General features: G+C 46.5%; 1 protein-coding gene and 1 long non-coding RNA gene across 7 annotated transcripts; both read left to right on the plus strand.

The window, feature by feature from the left end:
• The first annotated feature begins 452 nt into the window (after nucleotides 1–452).
• Nucleotides 453–3,124, plus strand: LOC121557034. Of its 4 annotated transcripts, none has more exons than XR_005998272.2 (4): nucleotides 453–590; nucleotides 687–825; nucleotides 1,911–2,003; nucleotides 2,768–3,124. It is a non-coding gene; the product is annotated as an uncharacterized LOC121557034 (long non-coding RNA). The 4 variants fall into 4 exon arrangements; XR_005998269.2 differs by having other exon boundaries at nucleotides 458–590; nucleotides 710–825; XR_005998271.2 differs by having other exon boundaries at nucleotides 461–590; nucleotides 742–825.
• Nucleotides 3,125–14,307: 11,183 nt separating this feature from the next.
• Nucleotides 14,308–19,709, plus strand: LOC121557032 (suppressor of cytokine signaling 1). 3 transcript variants are annotated; one of them, XR_006658190.1, is made up of 3 exons: nucleotides 14,308–14,541; nucleotides 16,969–18,829; nucleotides 19,075–19,285. XR_006658190.1 is itself a non-coding variant. In XM_041870920.2 (3 exons), the coding sequence occupies exons 2-3, from the start codon at nucleotides 17,102–17,104 to the stop codon at nucleotides 19,519–19,521; spliced, it is 978 nt and encodes a 325-aa protein (XP_041726854.1). In that variant the 5' UTR covers nucleotides 14,308–14,541; nucleotides 16,969–17,101; the 3' UTR covers nucleotides 19,522–19,709. The 3 variants fall into 3 exon arrangements, 1 of the variants encoding a protein (XP_041726854.1); XR_005998268.2 differs by having other exon boundaries at nucleotides 16,969–19,025; nucleotides 19,194–19,274; XM_041870920.2 differs by having other exon boundaries at nucleotides 16,969–17,751; nucleotides 19,194–19,709.
• The last annotated feature ends 193 nt before the right edge of the window (nucleotides 19,710–19,902 follow it).

Below are 19,902 nucleotides of genomic sequence, written 5' to 3' on the forward strand. Positions count from 1 at the left end.
TCAAAAATCAACATTATTTGTCTCTCTGAAATGAAACCATCAAGTGATAGATTTTAAACAAATACATGTCCGTCATTGAACAACCCCAATGCCATGATTAGATAGGGAATACAACACACCAATCTTATTTCATAATTTCTTTGAACAATAAAAGCTAATTTACCAACATTTCTGAACATGGATATATAGCGTTTTGGAATGAAACTCTTCATTTGAAACGTCTTTACGCTCTTTATTCTCTTTTGAAACTTTTGTGTGTGTAATGTTTACTGTTAATGTCTGTTTATTTAACTTGCTTTGCCGAATGGAAACGTGTCCCATGTCTATAAAGGCCTTAAGAATGAAATGTCTGCAGCGTTATTGGTCGGCTTTCTGTTCAACTGAGAGTGTTTCTGGCGCCAACTGCTGTCTGTTTAGGAGAAGACACGCTGGGATCCGACATTGCCGCTTGTGTAACTGTCATTGGATGGGATTTTGAATGTTAAAGCCTGACTGGGTAGATACACTGTCCATCAAATTAAACCGGAAGAAAGGTTACATATCAAACATTGTGTAAGGAAAGTGGTGTGTGTTCTTACCAAGCTGTTGCAGTAAGTATAATGTCGCTTTACAATAATGATACATATTGTGGCATGAGTCTGTTTGTGTTCATGGTAATCTAACGGTTGTCTGGTTTGAAACGACAGTTGGTTATTTGCATGTGTTGTAGGCTAGTGAACGTGACATGAACCTAACCTTCAGCCAGTTTCCTCAGCCATGCCAACATCCCCGGTAAAGACAAGGATCCCGCTCACGAGCTTCGGTCATCTGATCACCGAGGTCAAGGTAGGTAAACCGAGTGACCCCCCAGGCTAGACTGCTCTCTCTGCTCCCACACACCAAGTCTGGAACCAACAGCTTCTACAGCCAAGCCATAAGACTGCTAAATATACTGAACAAAAATATAAACGCAACAATGTCAAGGTCCTGGGCTGGCGTGGTTGTGAGGCCGGTTGGACATACTGCCAAATTCCCTAAAATGACGTTGGAGGCGGCTTATGGTAGAGATATGAACATTCAATTCTCTGGCAACAGCTCTGGTGGACATTCCTGTAGTCATCGTGCCAATTGCGCGTTCCCTCAACTTGAGACATCTGTTGCATTGTGTTGTGTGACAAAACTGCACATTTTAGAGTGGCCTTTTATTGTCCCCAGCACAAAGTGCACCTGTGTAATGATCATGCTGTTTAATCAGCTTCTTGATATGCCACACCTGTCAGGTGGATGGATTATCTTGGCAAAGGAGAAATGCTCACTAACAGGGATGTAAACAAATTTATATACAACATTTTAGAGAAATAAGCTTTTTGTGCGTATGGAAAATGTCTGGGATCTTGTATTTCAGCTCATGAAACATGAGACCAACACTTTACATTGTTGCGTTTATATTTTTGTTCAGTGTAGTTAACCAATACCACACCTCTGCCATTGACTCAGTGTAGTTAACCAATACCACACCTCTGCCATTGACTCAGTGTAGTTAACCAATACCACACCTCTGCCATTGACTCAGTGTAGTTAACCAATACCACACCTCTGCCATTGACTCAGTGTAGTTAACCAATACCACACCTCTGCCATTGACTCAGTGTAGTTAACCAATACCACACCTCTGCCATTGACTCAGTGTAGTTAACCAATACCACACCTCTGCCATTGACTCAGTTGACTTTCACGGGTGCAAAACAGGCCTACCTGGGCACCCGGGTCAGATTAATGGATCCCCTCATCCCTACTCACTGTGGATGTGACGACAATCTGAATGGACACACCTATCCATCTATCACTTTATCACTCTGTCTGTCTGTCTGTGTGTGTGTGTGTGTGTGTGTGTGTGTGTGTGTGTGTGTGTGTGTCTGTGTGTGTAACAGAAACAGTTGTTTGGCATGGAGGCTCCAGCTACTGTGAACCTGACTGGATGGAGGAGACACTTCAACAGCTACACACTACAGGGCCGACGCAACGTAAGATGCACACACACTCACTCACACACTCACACGACATCACACACACACTCACACACACTCACACACCACTACTCACACAGAAACATTCACACACACACTCACACACACACACTCACTCACTCACTCACTCACTCACACTCACACAGAAACATTCACACACACACTCTCACACACACGCACACTCACTCACTCACTCACTCACACTCATCACACACTCACACAGAAACATTCACACACACACTCTCACACACACGCACACACTCACTCACTCACTCACTCACTCACACACACTCACACAGAAACATTCACACACACACTCTCACACACACGCACACACTCACTCACTCACTCACACACTCACTCACACACACTCACACAGAAACATTCACACACACACACACTCACTCACTCACTCACACACACACTCACACACTCACACACTCACTCACTCACTCACACTCACTCACACACACTCACACAGAAACATTCTCACACACACACACTCACTCACTCACTCACTCACACACACTCACACAGAAACATTCACACACACACTCTCACACACACACACTCACTCACTCCACTCACTCACACACACTCACACAGAAACATTCACACACACACTCTCACACACACACACTCACTCACTCACTCACTCACACACACACACACACACTAGCTGGTGCTGCCATAACTCTACTGCTGACATAACTCTCTCTCTCTCTCTCTCTCTCTCTCTCTCTCTCTCTCTCTCTCTCTAGTTTGTCCTGGCTACCTATGGGGTCCTAGCGTTGTCAGCAGCAGCCTATATGATACACAAACGGAGTAAAGAGGACCCCAGAGTAGCCTGCCCCACTGCCTGACTGAAAAGACTGACACCCTCTCTCAATATCAATGTTCAATTTACAATGTTTTATTGACCTGACATTGACATTCTTATCCAATAAGAAGCAGAGATTCATAACACCCCTCTCTCTCTCTTCCACTCCCTCCCCCTCTCTCTCTCTCCCTCTCTCCCTCCCTCCCTCTCTCTCTCTTTCTCTCTCTCTCTCTCTCTCTCTCTCTCTCTCTCTCTCTCTCTGTACGTAAATGTTAATAAATAGTGTTTCATCCAGTCACGATGTCTCTGTGTCGTCTTGGTTTAATCTCTAACCCAGAATAGAACAGAGCAGAATCCATCCTGGAAGTCAGACGGATCAGTAACCATGACAACATACTGGTGGGAGCTCCAGGCTGCAGGGTGTATGTTTGGCCACAGGGTGGTGTTGTGGGACGAGATGGAGATGGAGAGGGAGGGAGAGAGAGAGAGGTATGAATGGGTGAGTGAATGTACTACATTATAAACAGGGTTTGAGCCCTGAATGCTGATTGGCTGACAGCCGTGGTATATCAGACCGTACACCATGGGTATGACAGAACATTTATTTTTACTGCTCTAATTACGTTGGTAACCAGATTATAATAGCAATAAGGCACCTCGGGGGGTTTGTGGTATATGGCCAATATAACATTTTACATTTACATTTTAGTCATTTAGCAGACGCTCTTATCCAGAGCGACTTACAGGAGCAATTAGGGTTAAGTGCCTTGCTTAAGGGCACGACAGATTTCACGGGGATTAGAACCAGCGACCTTTCGGTTACTGGCACAACGCTCTTACCCACTAAGCTACCTGGGCTAAGGGGCTGTATCCAGGCACTCCGCGTTGCGTCCTGCGGAAGAACAGCACTTGGCCGTGCTATATGGCCGTATACCACACCCCCTCTGGCCTTGCTGCTTAAATATTCAGCTAGTTATAGATGGTCTCTATGGAAACAAGGGCCCTTATACAGCCCACGGTATGTAGTCTACCTTACTAGTTATAGATGGTCTCTATGGAAACAAGGGCCCTTATACAGCCCACTGTATGTAGTCTACCTTACTAGTTATAGATGGTCTCTATGGAAACAAGGGCCCTTATACAGCCCACTGTATGTAGTCTACCTTACTAGTTATAGATGGTCTCTATGGAAACAAGGGCCCTTATACAGCCCACTGTATGTAGTCTACCTTACTAGTTATAGATGGTCTCTATGGAAACAAGGGCCCTTATACAGCCCACGGTATGTAGTCTACCTTACTAGTTATAGATGGTCTCTATGGAAACAAGGGCCCTTATACAGCCCACTGTATGTAGTCTACCTTACTAGTTATAGATGGTCTCTATGGAAACAAGGGCCCTTATACAGCCCACTGTATGTAGTCTACCTTACTAGTTATAGATGGTCTCTATGGAAACAAGGGCCCTTATACAGCCCACTGTATGTAGTCTACCTTACTAGTTATAGATGGTCTCTATGGAAACAAGGGCCCTTATACAGCCCACGGTAGTGTAGTCTACCTTACTAGTTATAGATGGTCTCTATGGAAACAAGGGCCCTTATACAGCCCACGGTATGTAGTCTACCTTACTAGTTATAGATGGTCTCTATGGAAACAAGGGCCCTTATACAGCCCACTGTATGTAGTCTACCTTACTAGTTATAGATGGTCTCTATGGAAACAAGGGACCTTATACAGCCCACTGTATGTAGTCTACCTTACTAGTTATAGATGGTCTCTATGGAAACAAGGGCCCTTATACAGCCCACTGTATGTAGTCTACCTTACTAGTTATAGATGGTCTCTATGGAAACAGAATATATTTATATAATTGATATTATTAAACGCCAGGCATTACTGGAACCATGTCGTCCAAAATGTTATACTTTTGAATCATCTGTCCATAGAACGTTCTTCCAAGAGTCTTGATGATCATCCAGGTGCTTTTTGGCAAACTTGAGTCAACTCTTTGGACCAGATGGATCCCATTATGCCTGGCGAAAACCAAACACTGCATTCCACAGTGAGAACATCATACCAAAGGTCAAGCATGGTGGTGTATACGGGCCCTTGTTTCCATAGAGACCATCTATAACTAGTAAGGTAAACTACATACAGTGGGCTGTATAAGGGCCCTTGTTTCCATAGAGACCATCTATAACTAGTAAGGTAGACTACATACAGTGGGCTGTATAAGGGCCCTTGTTTCCATAGAGACCATCTATAACTAGTAAGGTAGACTACATACAGTGGGCTGTATAAGGGCCCTTGTTTCCATAGAGACCATCTATAACTAGTAAGGTAGACTACATACAGTGGGCTGTATAAGGGCCCTTGTTTCCATAGAGACCATCTATAACTAGTAAGGTAGACTACATACAGTGGGCTGTATAAGGGCCCTTGTTTCCATAGAGACCATCTATAACTATTAAGGTAGACTACATACAGTGGGCTGTATAAGGGCCCTTGTTTCCATAGAGACCATCTATAACTAGTAAGGTAGACTACATACAGTGGGCTGTATAAGGGCCCTTGTTTCCATAGAGACCATCTATAACTAGTAAGGTAGACTACATACAGTGGGCTGTATAAGGGCCCTTGTTTCCATAGAGACCATCTATAACTAGTAAGGTAGACTACATACAGTGGGCTGTATAAGGGCCCTTGTTTCCATAGAGACCATCTATAACTAGTAAGGTAGACTACATACAGTGGGCTGTATAAGGGCCCTTGTTTCCATAGAGACCATCTATAACTAGTAAGGTAGACTACATACAGTGGGCTGTATAAGGGCCCTTGTTTCCATAGAGACCATCTATAACTAGTAAGGTAGACTACATACAGTGGGCTGTATAAGGGCCCTTGTTTCCATAGAGACCATATATAACTAGTAAGGTAGACTACATACAGTGGGCTGTATAAGGGCCCTTGTTTCCATAGAGACCATCTATAACTAGTAAGGTAGACTACATACAGTGGGCTGTATAAGGGCCCTTGTTTCCATAGAGACCATCTATAACTAGTAAGGTAGACTACATACAGTGGGCTGTATAAGGGCCCTTGTTTCCATAGAGACCATCTATAACTAGTAAGGTAGACTACATACAGTGGGCTGTATAAGGGCCCTTGTTTCCATAGAGACCATCTATAACTAGTAAGGTAGACTACATACTGTGGGCTGTATAAGGGCCCTTGTTTCCATAGAGACCATCTATAACTAGTAAGGTAGACTACATACCGTGGGCTGTATAAGGGCCCTTGTTTCCATAGAGACCATCTATAACTAGTAAGGTAGACTACATACCGTGGGCTGTATAAGGGCCCTTGTTTCCATAGAGACCATCTATAACTAGTAAGGTAGACTACATACAGTGGGCTGTATAAGGGCCCTTGTTTCCATAGAGACCATCTATAACTAGTAAGGTAGACTACATACCGTGGGCTGTATAAGGGCCCTTGTTTCCATAGAGACCATCTATAACTAGTAAGGTAGACTACATACAGTGGGCTGTATAAGGGCCCTTGTTTCCATAGAGACCATCTATAACTAGTAAGGTAGACTACATACCGTGGGCTGTATAAGGGCCCTTGTTTCCATAGAGACCATCTATAACTAGTAAGGTAGACTACATACCGTGGGCTGTATAAGGGCCCTTGTTTCCATAGAGACCATCTATAACTAGTAAGGTAGACTACATACAGTGGGCTGTATAAGGGCCCTTGTTTCCATAGAGACCATCTATAACTAGTAAGGTAGACTACATACCGTGGGCTGTATAAGGGCCCTTGTTTCCATAGAGACCATCTATAACTATTAAGGTAGACTACATACAGTGGGCTGTATAAGGGCCCTTGTTTCCATAGAGACCATCTATAACTAGTAAGGTAGACTACATACCGTGGGCTGTATAAGGGCCCTTGTTTCCATAGAGACCATCTATAACTATTAAGGTAGACTACATAAGGTCCTAGAAATGTTCCATACGCACAAAAAGCTTATTTCTCTCAAAATGTTGTGCACAAATATGTTTACATCCCTGTTAGGGAGCATTTCTCCTTTGCTAAGATAATCCATGTTGAAGTCATTGCCTGCCTGCCTGCCTGCCTGTCTGTCTGTCTGTCTGTCTGTCTGTCTGTCTGAACGGAGTCTGTTTATCAGGAGTTAGTTTATTAGACCCATAGTCGCCCTCTCATATCCCTATCTACATAACATACGTCATCAACACACACACACACTGTTCTGAAAGATCACATGATTTTAGAGAAAGGAGCACAAAAGCGAAAATGAAAGTGTGTTTCTGACCAGCTGGCAGGAACCCAAGGCCCTCACACACACAGGGGAACACGCACACACACACGGGAACAGGCACACGTGCGCACACACGGGAACACACACACACACAGGAACACGCACACTCACACGCACGGGAACACGCACACACACTTATGGGAACACACCCGTAGCCTCGCAGCCTAGACGTAACATAGTAAAGTGCTTAGGAGTATTTCGGTCTGTAATGAAGCACTTTAGTGTGGAAAACCTCATTCTGAATGGCTGGGCCTGGCTCCCCAGTGGGTGGGCCTATGCCCTCCCAGGCCCACTCATGGCTGCGCCCCTCTGCCCAGTCATGTGAAATCCATAGATTAGGGCCTAATGAATTTATTTCAATGGACTGATATTCCGTGTATGAACTGTAACTCAGTAAAATCTTTTGAAATTGTTGCATGTTTATATTTTTGTTCAGTATGATATGTTACATAAGACAGATGGTTACTTAAGGCCAAAACTAAGTAGGGTGGTTGGTCGGGTAGTAGGGTGGTTGGTCGGGGTAGTAGGGTGGTTGGTCGGGGTAGTAGGGTGGTTGGTCGGGGTAGTAGGGTGGTTGGTCGGGGTAGTAGGGTGGTTGGTCAGGGTAGATGGGTGGTTGGTCGGGGTAGTAGGGTGGTTGGTCGGGGTTGATGGGTGGTTGGTCGGGGTAGTAGGGTGGTTGGTCGGGGTTGATGGGTGGTTGGTCGGGGTAGATGGGTGGTTGGTCGGGGTAGATGGGTGGTTGGTCGGGGTAGTAGGGTGGTTGGTCGGGGTAGTAGAGTGGTTGGTCGGGGTAGATGGGTGGTTGGTCGGGGTAGATGGGTGGTTGGTCGGGGTAGATGGGGTTTAGCAACCCAAAGGAATCTCATCAAGGACAACTTTAGCATTTTGGCTAATTAGCAACTTTTCACCTACTTACAACTTTTTTAACAATTTTGAAACTACTTAGCATGTTAGCTAACCCTTCCCCCAACCTTAACCCATTTAGCTAACCCTTCCCCCAACCTTAACCCATTTAGCTAACCCTTCCCCCAACCTTAACCCATTTAGCTAACCCTTCCCCCAACCTTAACCCATTTAGCTAACCCTTCCCCCAACCTTAACCCATTTAGCTAACCCTTCCCCCTAACCTTAACCCATTTAGCTAACCCTTCCCCCAACCTTAACCCATTTAGCTAACCCTTCCCCCAACCTTAACCCATTTAGCTAACCCTTCCCCCAACCTTAACCCATTTAGCTAACCCTTCCCCAAACCTTAACCCATTTAGCTAACCCTTCCCCCAACCTTAACCCATTTAGCTAACCCTTCCCCTAACCCTAACCCTTTAACCTAGCGGAGGAGTAGGTAGGTACAGTAGATAGGTACAGTAGGTAGGTAGGTAGGTAGGTAGGTAGGTAGGTACAGTAGGTAGGTACAGTAGATAGGTAGGTAGGTACAGTAGGTAGGTACAGTAGGTAGGTACAGTAGGTAGGTACAGTAGATAGGTAGGTAGGTACAGTAGGTAGGTAGGTACAGTAGGTAGGTACAGTAGGTAGGTAGGTACAGTAGGTAGGTACAGTAGGTAGGTACAGTAGGTAGGTACAGTAGATAGGTAGGTAGGTACAGTAGGTAGGTACAGTAGGTAGGTACAGTAGGTAGGTACAGTAGATAGGTACAGTAGGTAGGTAGGTAGGTACAGTAGGTAGGTACAGTAGGTAGGTACAGTAGATAGGTAGGTAGGTACAGTAGGTAGGTACAGTAGATAGGTACAGTAGGTAGGTACAGTAGGTAGGTAGATAGGTAGGTAGGTACAGTAGGTAGGTACAGTAGATAGGTACAGTAGGTAGGTACAGTAGGTAGGTAGGTAGGTAGGTAGGTAGGTACAGTAGATAGGTAGGTAGGTACAGTAGGTAGGTACAGTAGATAGGTAGGTACAGTAGGTAGGTACAGTAGATAGGTAGGTACAGTAGGTAGGTACAGTAGATAGGTACAGTAGATAGGTAGATAGGTACAGTAGATAGGTACAGTAGGTAGGTACAGTAGATAGGTAGGTAGGTACAGTAGGTAGGTAGGTACAGTAGTATGGAAGCCAAAAACACTGAGTCATCCACATCACAGACACACCCCTGCTGTCACGGTAGAATGTGGGCCAGAGATTCCACCCTCCCACCTCAGTACAAAGCACCTCTCTGTCCTCCTACAACACTTGAACAGGATCCTTGTCCTCACCTTTTCACCATGGCTAGGTCCACTATATACAGTGCATTCGGAAAGTATTCAGACCAGTGGAGGCTCCTCAGAGGAGGAAGGGGAGGACCATCCTCCTCAGTGAATTTCATTAATTGTATTTATGGTAAAACATTTTTAAAAAAGTTATCCTTTTTAGATAAAACTGTACTAAATATAATCACGTCACCAAATAATTGATTGAAACACACTATTTTGCAATGAAGGTCTACAGTAGCCTCAACAGCACTCTGTAGGGTAGCACCATGGTGTAGCCGGAGGACAGCTAGCTTCCGTCCTCTTGGTACATTGACTTCAGTAGAAAACCTAGGAGGGTCGTGGTTCTCTCCCCCTTCCATAGACTTACACAGTAATTATAACTTCTGGAGGATGTCCTCCAATAGTTGAACAGTTTTGAAAAAAATGAATTTCTTCCAAAATGAAGGAGAAGGAAGAGAGATTGGACTTTTTTTCCAGTTTCACTTACTTAGCTAGCAAATGCAGCTGGCTAGTTTAGCCCACTGAAACACCCTGCTCAAACAGAGGGATGCTATGTTAGCTAGCTGGCTAGTTTAGCCCACTGAAACACCCTGCTCAAACAGAGGGATGCTACGTTAGCTAGCTGGCTAGTTTAGCCTACTGAAACACCCTGCTCCAACAGAGGGATGCTACGTTAGCTAGCTGGCTAGTTTAGCCTACTGAAACACCCTGCTCCAACAGAGGGATGCTATGTTAGCTAGCTAGCTATGACTATCCAACACAACACCTGGAACTCTTCCAAGTCAAGGTAAGCTTTTGGTTTTACAAATGTATTGCCACCAGGGCCCGCCGGTCTGACTGCTTACTTTCTTTCTGTTGAAAAACGTTTCTGAAAACGAAAGCAAACGGAACACAACTGGGATAAAACATACTTGAATTTGTCCCAATAAGAAACTCTCGTTTTGCAACTGTTGGACTAATGATTACACCCTAGATCAGCTAGATGCAGGCCAGAGTGTGTGACTGTCTGTCCATTTGTCTCTACGTCGTTGTAAACGTTCATTCATAGACGAGGTTGTAGCAACCTCATGATGGGTATAAAGGGAACATGTGAGTATCATGTAGTAGCCTAAACCTATCGATGTTACATTGAACTGGGTGAATGGAATATGAATGACAGTCATCCAACATGCTGTAATAGAAATAAGGCCGTGCTCATTAAAATAAAATGGTCCTCCCTTAAACGGCACCGACCGCCGCTGATTCAGACCCCTTGACTTTCTCCACATTTTGTTAAGTTATATTTTTATATGGTTTATATAGTTACATTTTGTTTAGCCTTATTCAAAAATGTATTAAATACCCCATAATGACAAAGCAAAAAACTGGCTTTTATAAATTTTTAGCAAATGTATTACAAATAAAAATAACGGAAATTTCACATTTACACAAGTATTCAGAGACTTTACTCAGTACTTTGTTGAAGCACCTTTGGCAGCGATTACAGCCTCGAGTCTTCTTGGGTATGACCCTACAAGCTTGGAACACCTGTATTTGGGGAGTTTCTCCCATTCTTCTCTGCAGATCCTCTCAAGCTCTGTCAGGTTGGATGGGGAGCGTCGCTGCACAACTATTTTCAGGTCTATCCAGAGATGTTCGATCGGGTTCAAGTCCGGGCTCTGGCTGGGCCACTCAAGGACATTCAGAGACTTGTCCCGAAGCCACTCCTGCGTTGTCTTGGCTGTGTGCTTAGGGTCGTTGTCCTGTTGGAAGGTGAACCTTCACCCCAGTCTGAGGTCCTGAGCAGGTTTTCATCAACGATCTCTCTGTACTTTGATCCGTTCATCTTCTTCTTCTTCTTCGATGAGGTTTAACGGCGGTTGGCATCCAATAAATGTTGCATTACCGCCACCTCCTGGACTGGAGTATAACTCCCTTATACTTTGCTTTAAAAAAATAAAAAATACAACAAACACCATCTAACACTCACAAAAAAATAAAATAATAATAATAATAACTACCATAAAATACCATTTTAAATATATTTAGTCCTACTTCAGGCCAACAGCCTGAAAGGATGGGACACCACCACTTAACACACCCTGTAACTCTTCTGATGATAGGTCCCACACACCCAAATAGCTCTCTGCAGCTGCCACCTCTATTTTCTGCGACTTACGCTCCATCCCTGCAGTACAGTTGATAACCATTGCTATAAATACCAAATATCCAACCTTACTGAAACATAAATTATATCACTTGTTGGTTTATCCCTCTGTACTGGTACTGGCTCTACTACTCTCACCACTCCTCCCCCTTTGACCCCATCTTCCTCTACTTTCTTCACTGCCTCAGCATATGACACCTTCTGCACTACTCTAACCCTGGAAACCTCAACCTGTCTCTCTCGCACCGGACATTTCGGATACCCAGCCCCATGGGCACCCCTACAATTAACACATACCACTACTTTCCCCAATGCTTCACACTCCTTTGTCTCATGCCCTTCTGCATACTTCTCACACCTAGGAACCTCCCTCCTACATACTGCTGCCACATGGCCATAAGCTTGACACCTGTAACAACGTAATGTATTCGGCACAAAAGCTCATACCGGATAACTTATATATCCTAACATCACTCAGATCCACAGATGATGCAATCTCTATTGCACTCCACACTGCCCTTTCCCACCTGGACAAGAGGAACACCTACGTGAGAATGCTATTCATTGACTACAGCTCAGCATTCAACACCATAGTGCCCTCTAAGCTCATCACTAAGCTAAGGATCCTGGGACTAAACACCTCCCTCTGAAACTGGATCCTGGACTTCCTGACGGGCCGCCCCCAGGTGGTAAGGGTAGGTAACAACACATCTGCCACACTGATCCTCAACACGGGGGCCCCTCAGGGGGTGCGTGCTCAGTCCCCCTCCTGTACTCCCTGTTCACCCATGACTGCATGGCCAGGCACGACTCCAACACCATCATTAAGTTTGCCGACGACACAACAGTGGTAGGCCTGATCACCGACAACGATGAGACAGCCTATAGGGAGGAGGTCAGAGACCTGGCCATGTGGTGCCAGGCTAACAACCTCTCCCTCAACGTGATCAAGACAAAGGAGATGATTGTGGACTACAGGAAAAAAAAAGAGGACTGAGCACGCCCCCATTCTCATCGACGGGGCTGTAGTGGAACAGGTTGAGAGCTTCAAGTTCCTTGGTGTCCACATCACCAACGAACTATCATGGTCCAAACACACCAAGACAGTCGTGAAGAGGGCACGACAAAGCCTATTCCCCCTCAGGAGACTGAAAAGATTTGGCATGGGTCCTCAGATCCTAAAAAAATTGTACAGCCGCCTGGTATGGCAACTGCTTGGCCTCCGACCGTAAGGCAATACAGATGGTAGTGCGTACGGCCCAGTACATCACTGGGGCCAAGCTTCCTGCCATCCAGGACCTCTATACCAGGCGGTGTCAGAGGAAGGCCCTCAAAATTGTCAAAGACTCCAGCCACCCTAGTCATAGACTGTTCTCTCTGCTACCGCACGGCAAGCGGTACCGGAGTGCCAAGTCTAGGTCCAAAAGACTTCTCAACAGCTTCTACTCCCAAGCCATAAGACTCCTAAACAGCTAATCATGGCTACCCGGACTATTTGCACTATTTGCAAAAATAAATGCACTGTTGGTTAAGGGCTGTAAGTAAGCATTTCACTGTAATGTCTGCACCTGTTGTATTCGGCGCATGTGGCCAATACAATTTGATTTGATTTGATCACTTTGTCAGGCAAAGACTCAACTTCAAAAACTCAAAAGAACAGACAATGACTCTTCTGTTTCCCCACTCTCGCCCCCCTGTTTGCGTCGCACCAAACGACGAGCATCACAAACACCGGTAATCTTCCCCTTCAGTTGGTCAGCTTTCACATTTACCGCTACCCCAGTAATCACGCCTTTCAATGGCGCCCTTTTCTTGAGAGCAAAACAATTCACATTTCTTGCCCCCATTCGTTTAACATTCCACAGCATCCAACTCTGTTTTCACCCACACTGAAACCAGAAATGAATCAGCCAAAAGGCAAGGGGCCACATTTTCCAAAAAAAAACTTCACTCCTACTGTCACAGACTCATCTTTATCCTGACCCTCTGTGCAAGCCTCGGGCTCCGAGTACTTCACCACACCTTCCACCTCCGATACTTCACCCTCATTCACTTCCATTTCTCCTCCTGTCTTCAGCTCACTCCGCTAACACTTTCTACCATTCTTTCTTTAACAAACCATCTCCCCTTTTTTCCCGCCATTTAACCGACTAAAGCGCACCCTCTTCCTCCATCTCTCTCTTAGACCTCCTCTGCCTCTCTTTTCCCCTCCACTCCTCCTCCGTATTCAAAGTATAAGTCTCCTTACTGCTACTTCTCCTGACATAACATCTAGTTCTTTGCCTAAGTCTAAGGGACACAATTTTAACCGGCGGTCACAATCTCCTGTACAATCAGCACCTGCTTGTGCGGAAACCCGTCATCTGGTCCAACAGGTGGTCTCTGGCCTCTGCCTGTACTTTGCTCCATTCATTTTTTTCCCCCCCTTTTTAAAAAAATAATAAATGTGCATTATGGGGGGTATTGTGTATAGATTGATGATGATTTGTATTTATTTCATCCATTTTAGAATAAGGATGTAATGTAACAATGTGGGGAAAAGGAAAGGGGGTCTGAATACTTTCCCGAATGCACTGTGCAACAGGCTACTTGTACAGGTTTTAAAAAGTGACAGTTTAATGAAATATACAATGTATAATGAAAGAGAAAGTTGTGAGTGTTCTTGGAAATACATGTGGTAACAGGACTCCGGACAATTAGAGAGGGGAGGAGTTATGGCGGTGTGTTCCTGGGAACTTTTTTTTGGTTTCGTTAAACGCGAGATACCGTTTCACGCAGGCGACAGTAAAGGCACCACTGTTGACTGTCAGGCTACCACATCCAAGATCTGTGAAAACTAAGTAGCAAATATGGTTACGTTTGGCTGAAAACGGACATGAAAACCTTGACGGTAACGTCAACGGAATGGTGTGAGTTATAGCCTACACAGTGCGCGCTGAGTATCTACGCTCTTAGTACCAAAATCTCAATCACTGAACCGTTTGGGCAACGTCTCATGCCTCTCCAGAAAACGGTAAGCACCTGGCGCTCCTCAATTAACTCCATTTGAAACAAGACTACTGTTAACATTTTGTTGCATTTATTGGGCATATATAAAGGTATTTTACTTTGATTTGAAGCTGGGAGTGTCCAGTGTGCATTAGCTAAGACGTTGTGCTGTAATAGGTTTTAAACCGATTCATGTATAAAGAATATCAGGAACGTTTGAATGGCAACTGGTGAGTTGGATTCTGAACTTCGACACAGTTTGCACAATGAGCTGATTTGCATGTCCAAGCGTTGCGTTGTGTGAGTAGTGTAATGTAATTGAACCAACGGCAAGAGCTGCAGTAACAGTCAGACTGAAAGTGAAAGCGTTTCCGCCCCCCCTACCCTTCCAGACATACGCAGTCCTGTTATCTCCTCTGGTTATGGTTATAACAGTTATAACTAGGAAGATAAAGACACTGTGTGTGTTTATTTTGTTTTGCCTTTTATTTTACAAGGCAGGTCAATTAAGAACACATTCTTATTTAGAATGATGGCCTGGCAAAGAAGCAAAAGGCCTCCTGTGGGGCAGGGAATAAAATAACGTGTAAGACAATATGGAGAACATAGACTGAACACAATTGGCAACAGCAGAGATACACTACACATGACCAAAATTATGTGGACACCTGCTCGTCGAACATTTCATTCCAAAATCATGGGCGTTAACATGGAGTTGGTCCCTTCCTTGCTGCTATAACAGCCTCCACTCTTCTGGGAAGGCTTTTCCACTAAGATGTTGGAAACATTGCTACCGTGGATTCAGCCACAAGATGTTGGGCGATTTAGGCCTGGCTCGCAGTCAGCGTTCCAAATCATCCCAAAGGTGTTCGATGGGGTTGAGGTCAGGGCTCTGTGCAGGCCAGTTAAGTTCTTCCACACCGATCTTGACAAACCATTTCTGTATGGACCTCGCTTTGTGCACGGGGGGCATTGTCATGCTGAAACAGGAAAGGGCCTTCCCCAAACTGTTGCCACAAAGTTGGAAGCACAGAATCATCTAGAATGTCACTGTATGCTGTAGCGTTAACATTTCCCTTCACTGGAACTAAGGGGACCGAACCATGAATAACAGCCCCAGGCCATTATTCCTCCTCCACCAAACTTTACAGTTGGCACTATGCATTGGAGCAAGTAGTGTTCTCCTGGCGTCCACCAAACCCAGATTCGCCTGTCGGACTGCCAAATGGTGAAGTGTGATTCATCACTCCAGAGAACGCATTTCCACTGCTCCAGAGTCTAATGGCGGCGAGCTTTACACCACTCCAGCCGACGTTTGGCATTGCTTTAAGGAATACCTGGAATAGTATAAAGTAATCCTTCTACCCCCCCACCCCCCCATAAAAAAAAAAGTGGTTGTCCCACTGGCTATCATAAGTTGAATGCACCAATTTGTAAGTCGCTCTGGATAAGAGCGTCTGCTAAATGATGTAAATGTAAAATGGTAATCTTAGGCTTGTGTTCGGCTGCTCAGCAATGGAAACCCATTTCATGAAGCTCCCGATGAACAGTTATTGTGCTGACGTTGCTTCCAGAGGCAGTTTGGAACTCGGTAGTGAGTGTTGCACTCGGCGGTCCCGTTCTGTGAGCTTGTGTGGCCTACCACTTCGCGGCTGAGCCGTTGTTGTGCCTAGACGTTTCCACTTCACAATAACAGCACTTACAGTTGACCAGGGGGCAGAAATGTGATTAAATGACTTGTTGGAAAGATGGCATCCTATGACGTTGGGGCAGACGACATGCTACGTGAAGGGAGACCTATTAAAATAACACAACGTGGTACGGCGTTTAATTAGGGCAGATCACAACGCTACGTGAAGGGAGATCACAACGCTACGTGATGGGAGATCACAACGCTACGTGATGGGAGATCACAACGCTACGTGATGGGAGATCACAACGCTACGTGAAGGGAGATCACAACGCTACGTGAAGGGAGATCACAACGCTACGTGATGGGAGATCACAACGCTACGTGAAGGGAGATCACAACGCTACGTGATGGGAGATCACAACGCTACGTGATGGGAGATCACAACGCTACGTGATGGGAGATCACAACGCTACGTGATGGGAGATCACAACGCTACGTGATGGGAGATCACAACGCTACGTGATGGGAGACCCACGGCAACAACATGACAGACCATCATACAAGCAGCAATGGCACAAACGACAGCAGAGACAAAGAGGCAGACGCCACAATCAGCCAGCCTACGTTATTGGGTTCACATAGCATCCACAGCCGTCCGTGACTGAGTCCCTGAAAGCTGAGATGGAGGATAAACATTCCAGCGTTAGTGTTTTTTTTTGTTGTGGCGTCTGTGTGACCCTTGTGTGTTCGTACATGTTGTTATACAGCATCTGAATAACACTGTCGCCTGTCTGTCTGTCTGTCTGTCTCTTCTCCCAGGAGCTCTCCAGATAGTTCTGGATCTCTCTCTCTCTCTTCGCCTGTATAGTGGATCTGGATATGGGATAGTGATCTACCAATGGGGGTGGTAGGGATCTGGTGATGGGGGATCCAGTGGAGGGGTCTTTTCTGTATGATGGTCAGAGACACTCTGGCAGGAACCACAGTGGAACCATCACAGAACCACACAGCACTCTCACAGAACCAGGAGGGAACCCAGCAGCTTCCGGGGGAAACCCTAGAAAACCTAGAACAACAGAACCGAGTTCTAGAGCAACAGAACCAACTCCTAAAACTCGAGAACCTAGACCTCCTAGGTCAACAGAATGAACTCTTAGAACAACAGAATGAACTCTTAGAACAACAGAATGAACTCTTAGAACAACAGAATGAACTCTTAGAACAACAGAATGAACTCTTAGAACGAGAGACTCCGGTCCAGACCAGCACAGACAACCAGACCAGACCTCCAGACCAGACCAGTTGTGGCGGTCCTCTCCATCCCTGGTGGCCTCAACAGAGCAGCTTTAGAGCGGCTATACCTCTCCCCTGGCCAAGCCCCGGATCCTGCCTTCTCCCCATCCCTCTCCCCTGCCTCAGACCCGACCCCATCCCAGACCCCTGGACCACACACCTCCGGACCTTCTCCAGCCAGCAGGAGTATGTTCTAGTCCTACGCACACATCGTCAGCTGCTTCACAGTGGCTACTACTGGGGCCCTATGGGGATGGAAGAGGCCCACAACACGCTGCTACTCACACCGCCTGGGAGCTTCCTCATCAGGTATACACCACACGCTGCTACTCACACCGCCTGGGAGCTTCCTCATCAGGTATACACCACACGCTGCTACTCACACCGCCTGGGAGCTTCCTCATCAGGTATACACCACACGCTGCTACTCACACCGCCTGGGAGCTTCCTCATCAGGTATACACCACACGCTGCCACTCACATCGCCTGGGAGCTTCCTCATCAGGTATACACCACACGCTGCTACTCACACCGCCTGGGAGCTTCCTCATCAGGTATTCACCACACACTGCTACTCACACCGCCTGGGAGCTTCCTCATCAGGTAGACACCACACATTGCTACTCACACCGCCTGGGAGCTTCCTCATCAGGTATACACCACACGCTGCTACTCACACCGCCTGGGAGCTTCCTCATCAGGTATACACCACACACTGCTACTCACACCGCCTGGGAGCTTCCTCATCAGGTATACACCACACACTGCTACTCACACCGCCTGGGAGCTTCCTCATCAGGTATACACCACACGCTGCTACTCACACCGCCTGGGAGCTTCCTCATCAGGTATACACCACACACTGCTACTCACACCGCCTGGGAGCTTCCTCATCAGGTATACACCACACTCTGCTACTCACATCGCCTGGGAGCTTCCTCATCAGGTATTCACCACACACTGCTACTCACACCGCCTGGGAGCTTCCTCATCAGGTAGACACCACACATTGCTACTCACACCGCCTGGGAGCTTCCTCATCAGGTATACACCACACGCTGCTACTCACACCGCCTGGGAGCTTCCTCATCAGGTATACACCACACACTGCTACTCACACCGCCTGGGAGCTTCCTCATCAGGTATACACCACACACTGCTACTCACACCGCCTGGGAGCTTCCTCATCAGGTATACACCACACGCTGCTACTCACACCGCCTGGGAGCTTCCTCATCAGGTATACACCACACACTGCTACTCACACCGCCTGGGAGCTTCCTCATCAGGTATACACCACACGCTGCTACTCACACCGCCTGGGAGCTTCCTCATCAGGTATACACCACACACTGCTACTCACACCGCCTGGGAACTTCCTCATCAGGTATACACCACACACTGCTACTCACACCGCCTGGGAACTTCCTCATCAGGTATACACCACACACTGCAACTCACACCGCCTGGGAGCTTCCTCATCAGGTATACACCACACACTGCTACTCACACCGCCTGGGAGCTTCCTCATCAGGTATACACCACACACTGCTACTCACACCGCCTGGGAGCTTCCTCATCAGGTATACACCACACACTGCTACTCACACCGCCTGGGAACTTCCTCATCAGGTACACACACACACACACACACACACTGCTCCTCATCAGGAAACAAACAAACACACACCCCCTCCCTGTCGTGCCGTCCTGTGTAACGTTGTGTTGTCATGTGGTTGTGTGGTTGTCAGGGACAGTCGTCAGCTGGACGTCTTCTTCACCCTCAGTTACCACGGCGACCAGGGGCCCACCAGCGTCCGCGTCCTCCTAACCAATCAGAGTTTCCGCCTCAACGGCAGTATCAAGGCCTTTGATTCGCTGTTTGCCTTGCTGCGGTTCTACATGGAGTCATCCCATAGGCGGCTGCGGAGGGCGTGGCGTAGGGAGCGACCAATGACCTTACAGCAGCTGTGTAGGGGGCGAGTCATTGAGATGTACGGAGCGGAGAGGATAGATTCACTACCTGGGCTTAACCAGGTGGTCGCACAGTATCTACGGGACTATCCTTATACTATATAGACACATCCCCCTACCAGACAGTTTGGGGCCCAGTTCCATTCCAACAAACTTTCTGAACGGTACTGACCGAAACTGAAATGGAGTGGAGCCCCAGAAAACTTAATGTGAATTTGCTGTCTCTTACGCTCTTTGTCTGTGATTCTGTAGTTCTTGTCTGTCTGTGGGTCTGTCTCTAGTCTGTGGTTCTGTCTCTGGTCTGTGGTTCTGTCTCTGGTCTGTGGTTCTGGTCTGTCTGTGGTTCTGGTCTGTCTGTGGTTCTGTCTCTAGTCTGTGGTTCTGTCTCTAGTCTGTGGTTCTGTCTCTGGTGTGTGGTTCCGGTCTGTCTGTGGTTCTGGTCTGTCTGTGGTTCTGTCTCTTGGGCTAGTTCTATGGCTGGACATG

This window comes from Coregonus clupeaformis, unplaced genomic scaffold, assembly GCF_020615455.1.
Source record: "Coregonus clupeaformis isolate EN_2021a unplaced genomic scaffold, ASM2061545v1 scaf0078, whole genome shotgun sequence".
In the NCBI taxonomy this organism is placed as follows: Eukaryota; Metazoa; Chordata; class Actinopteri; order Salmoniformes; family Salmonidae; genus Coregonus; species Coregonus clupeaformis.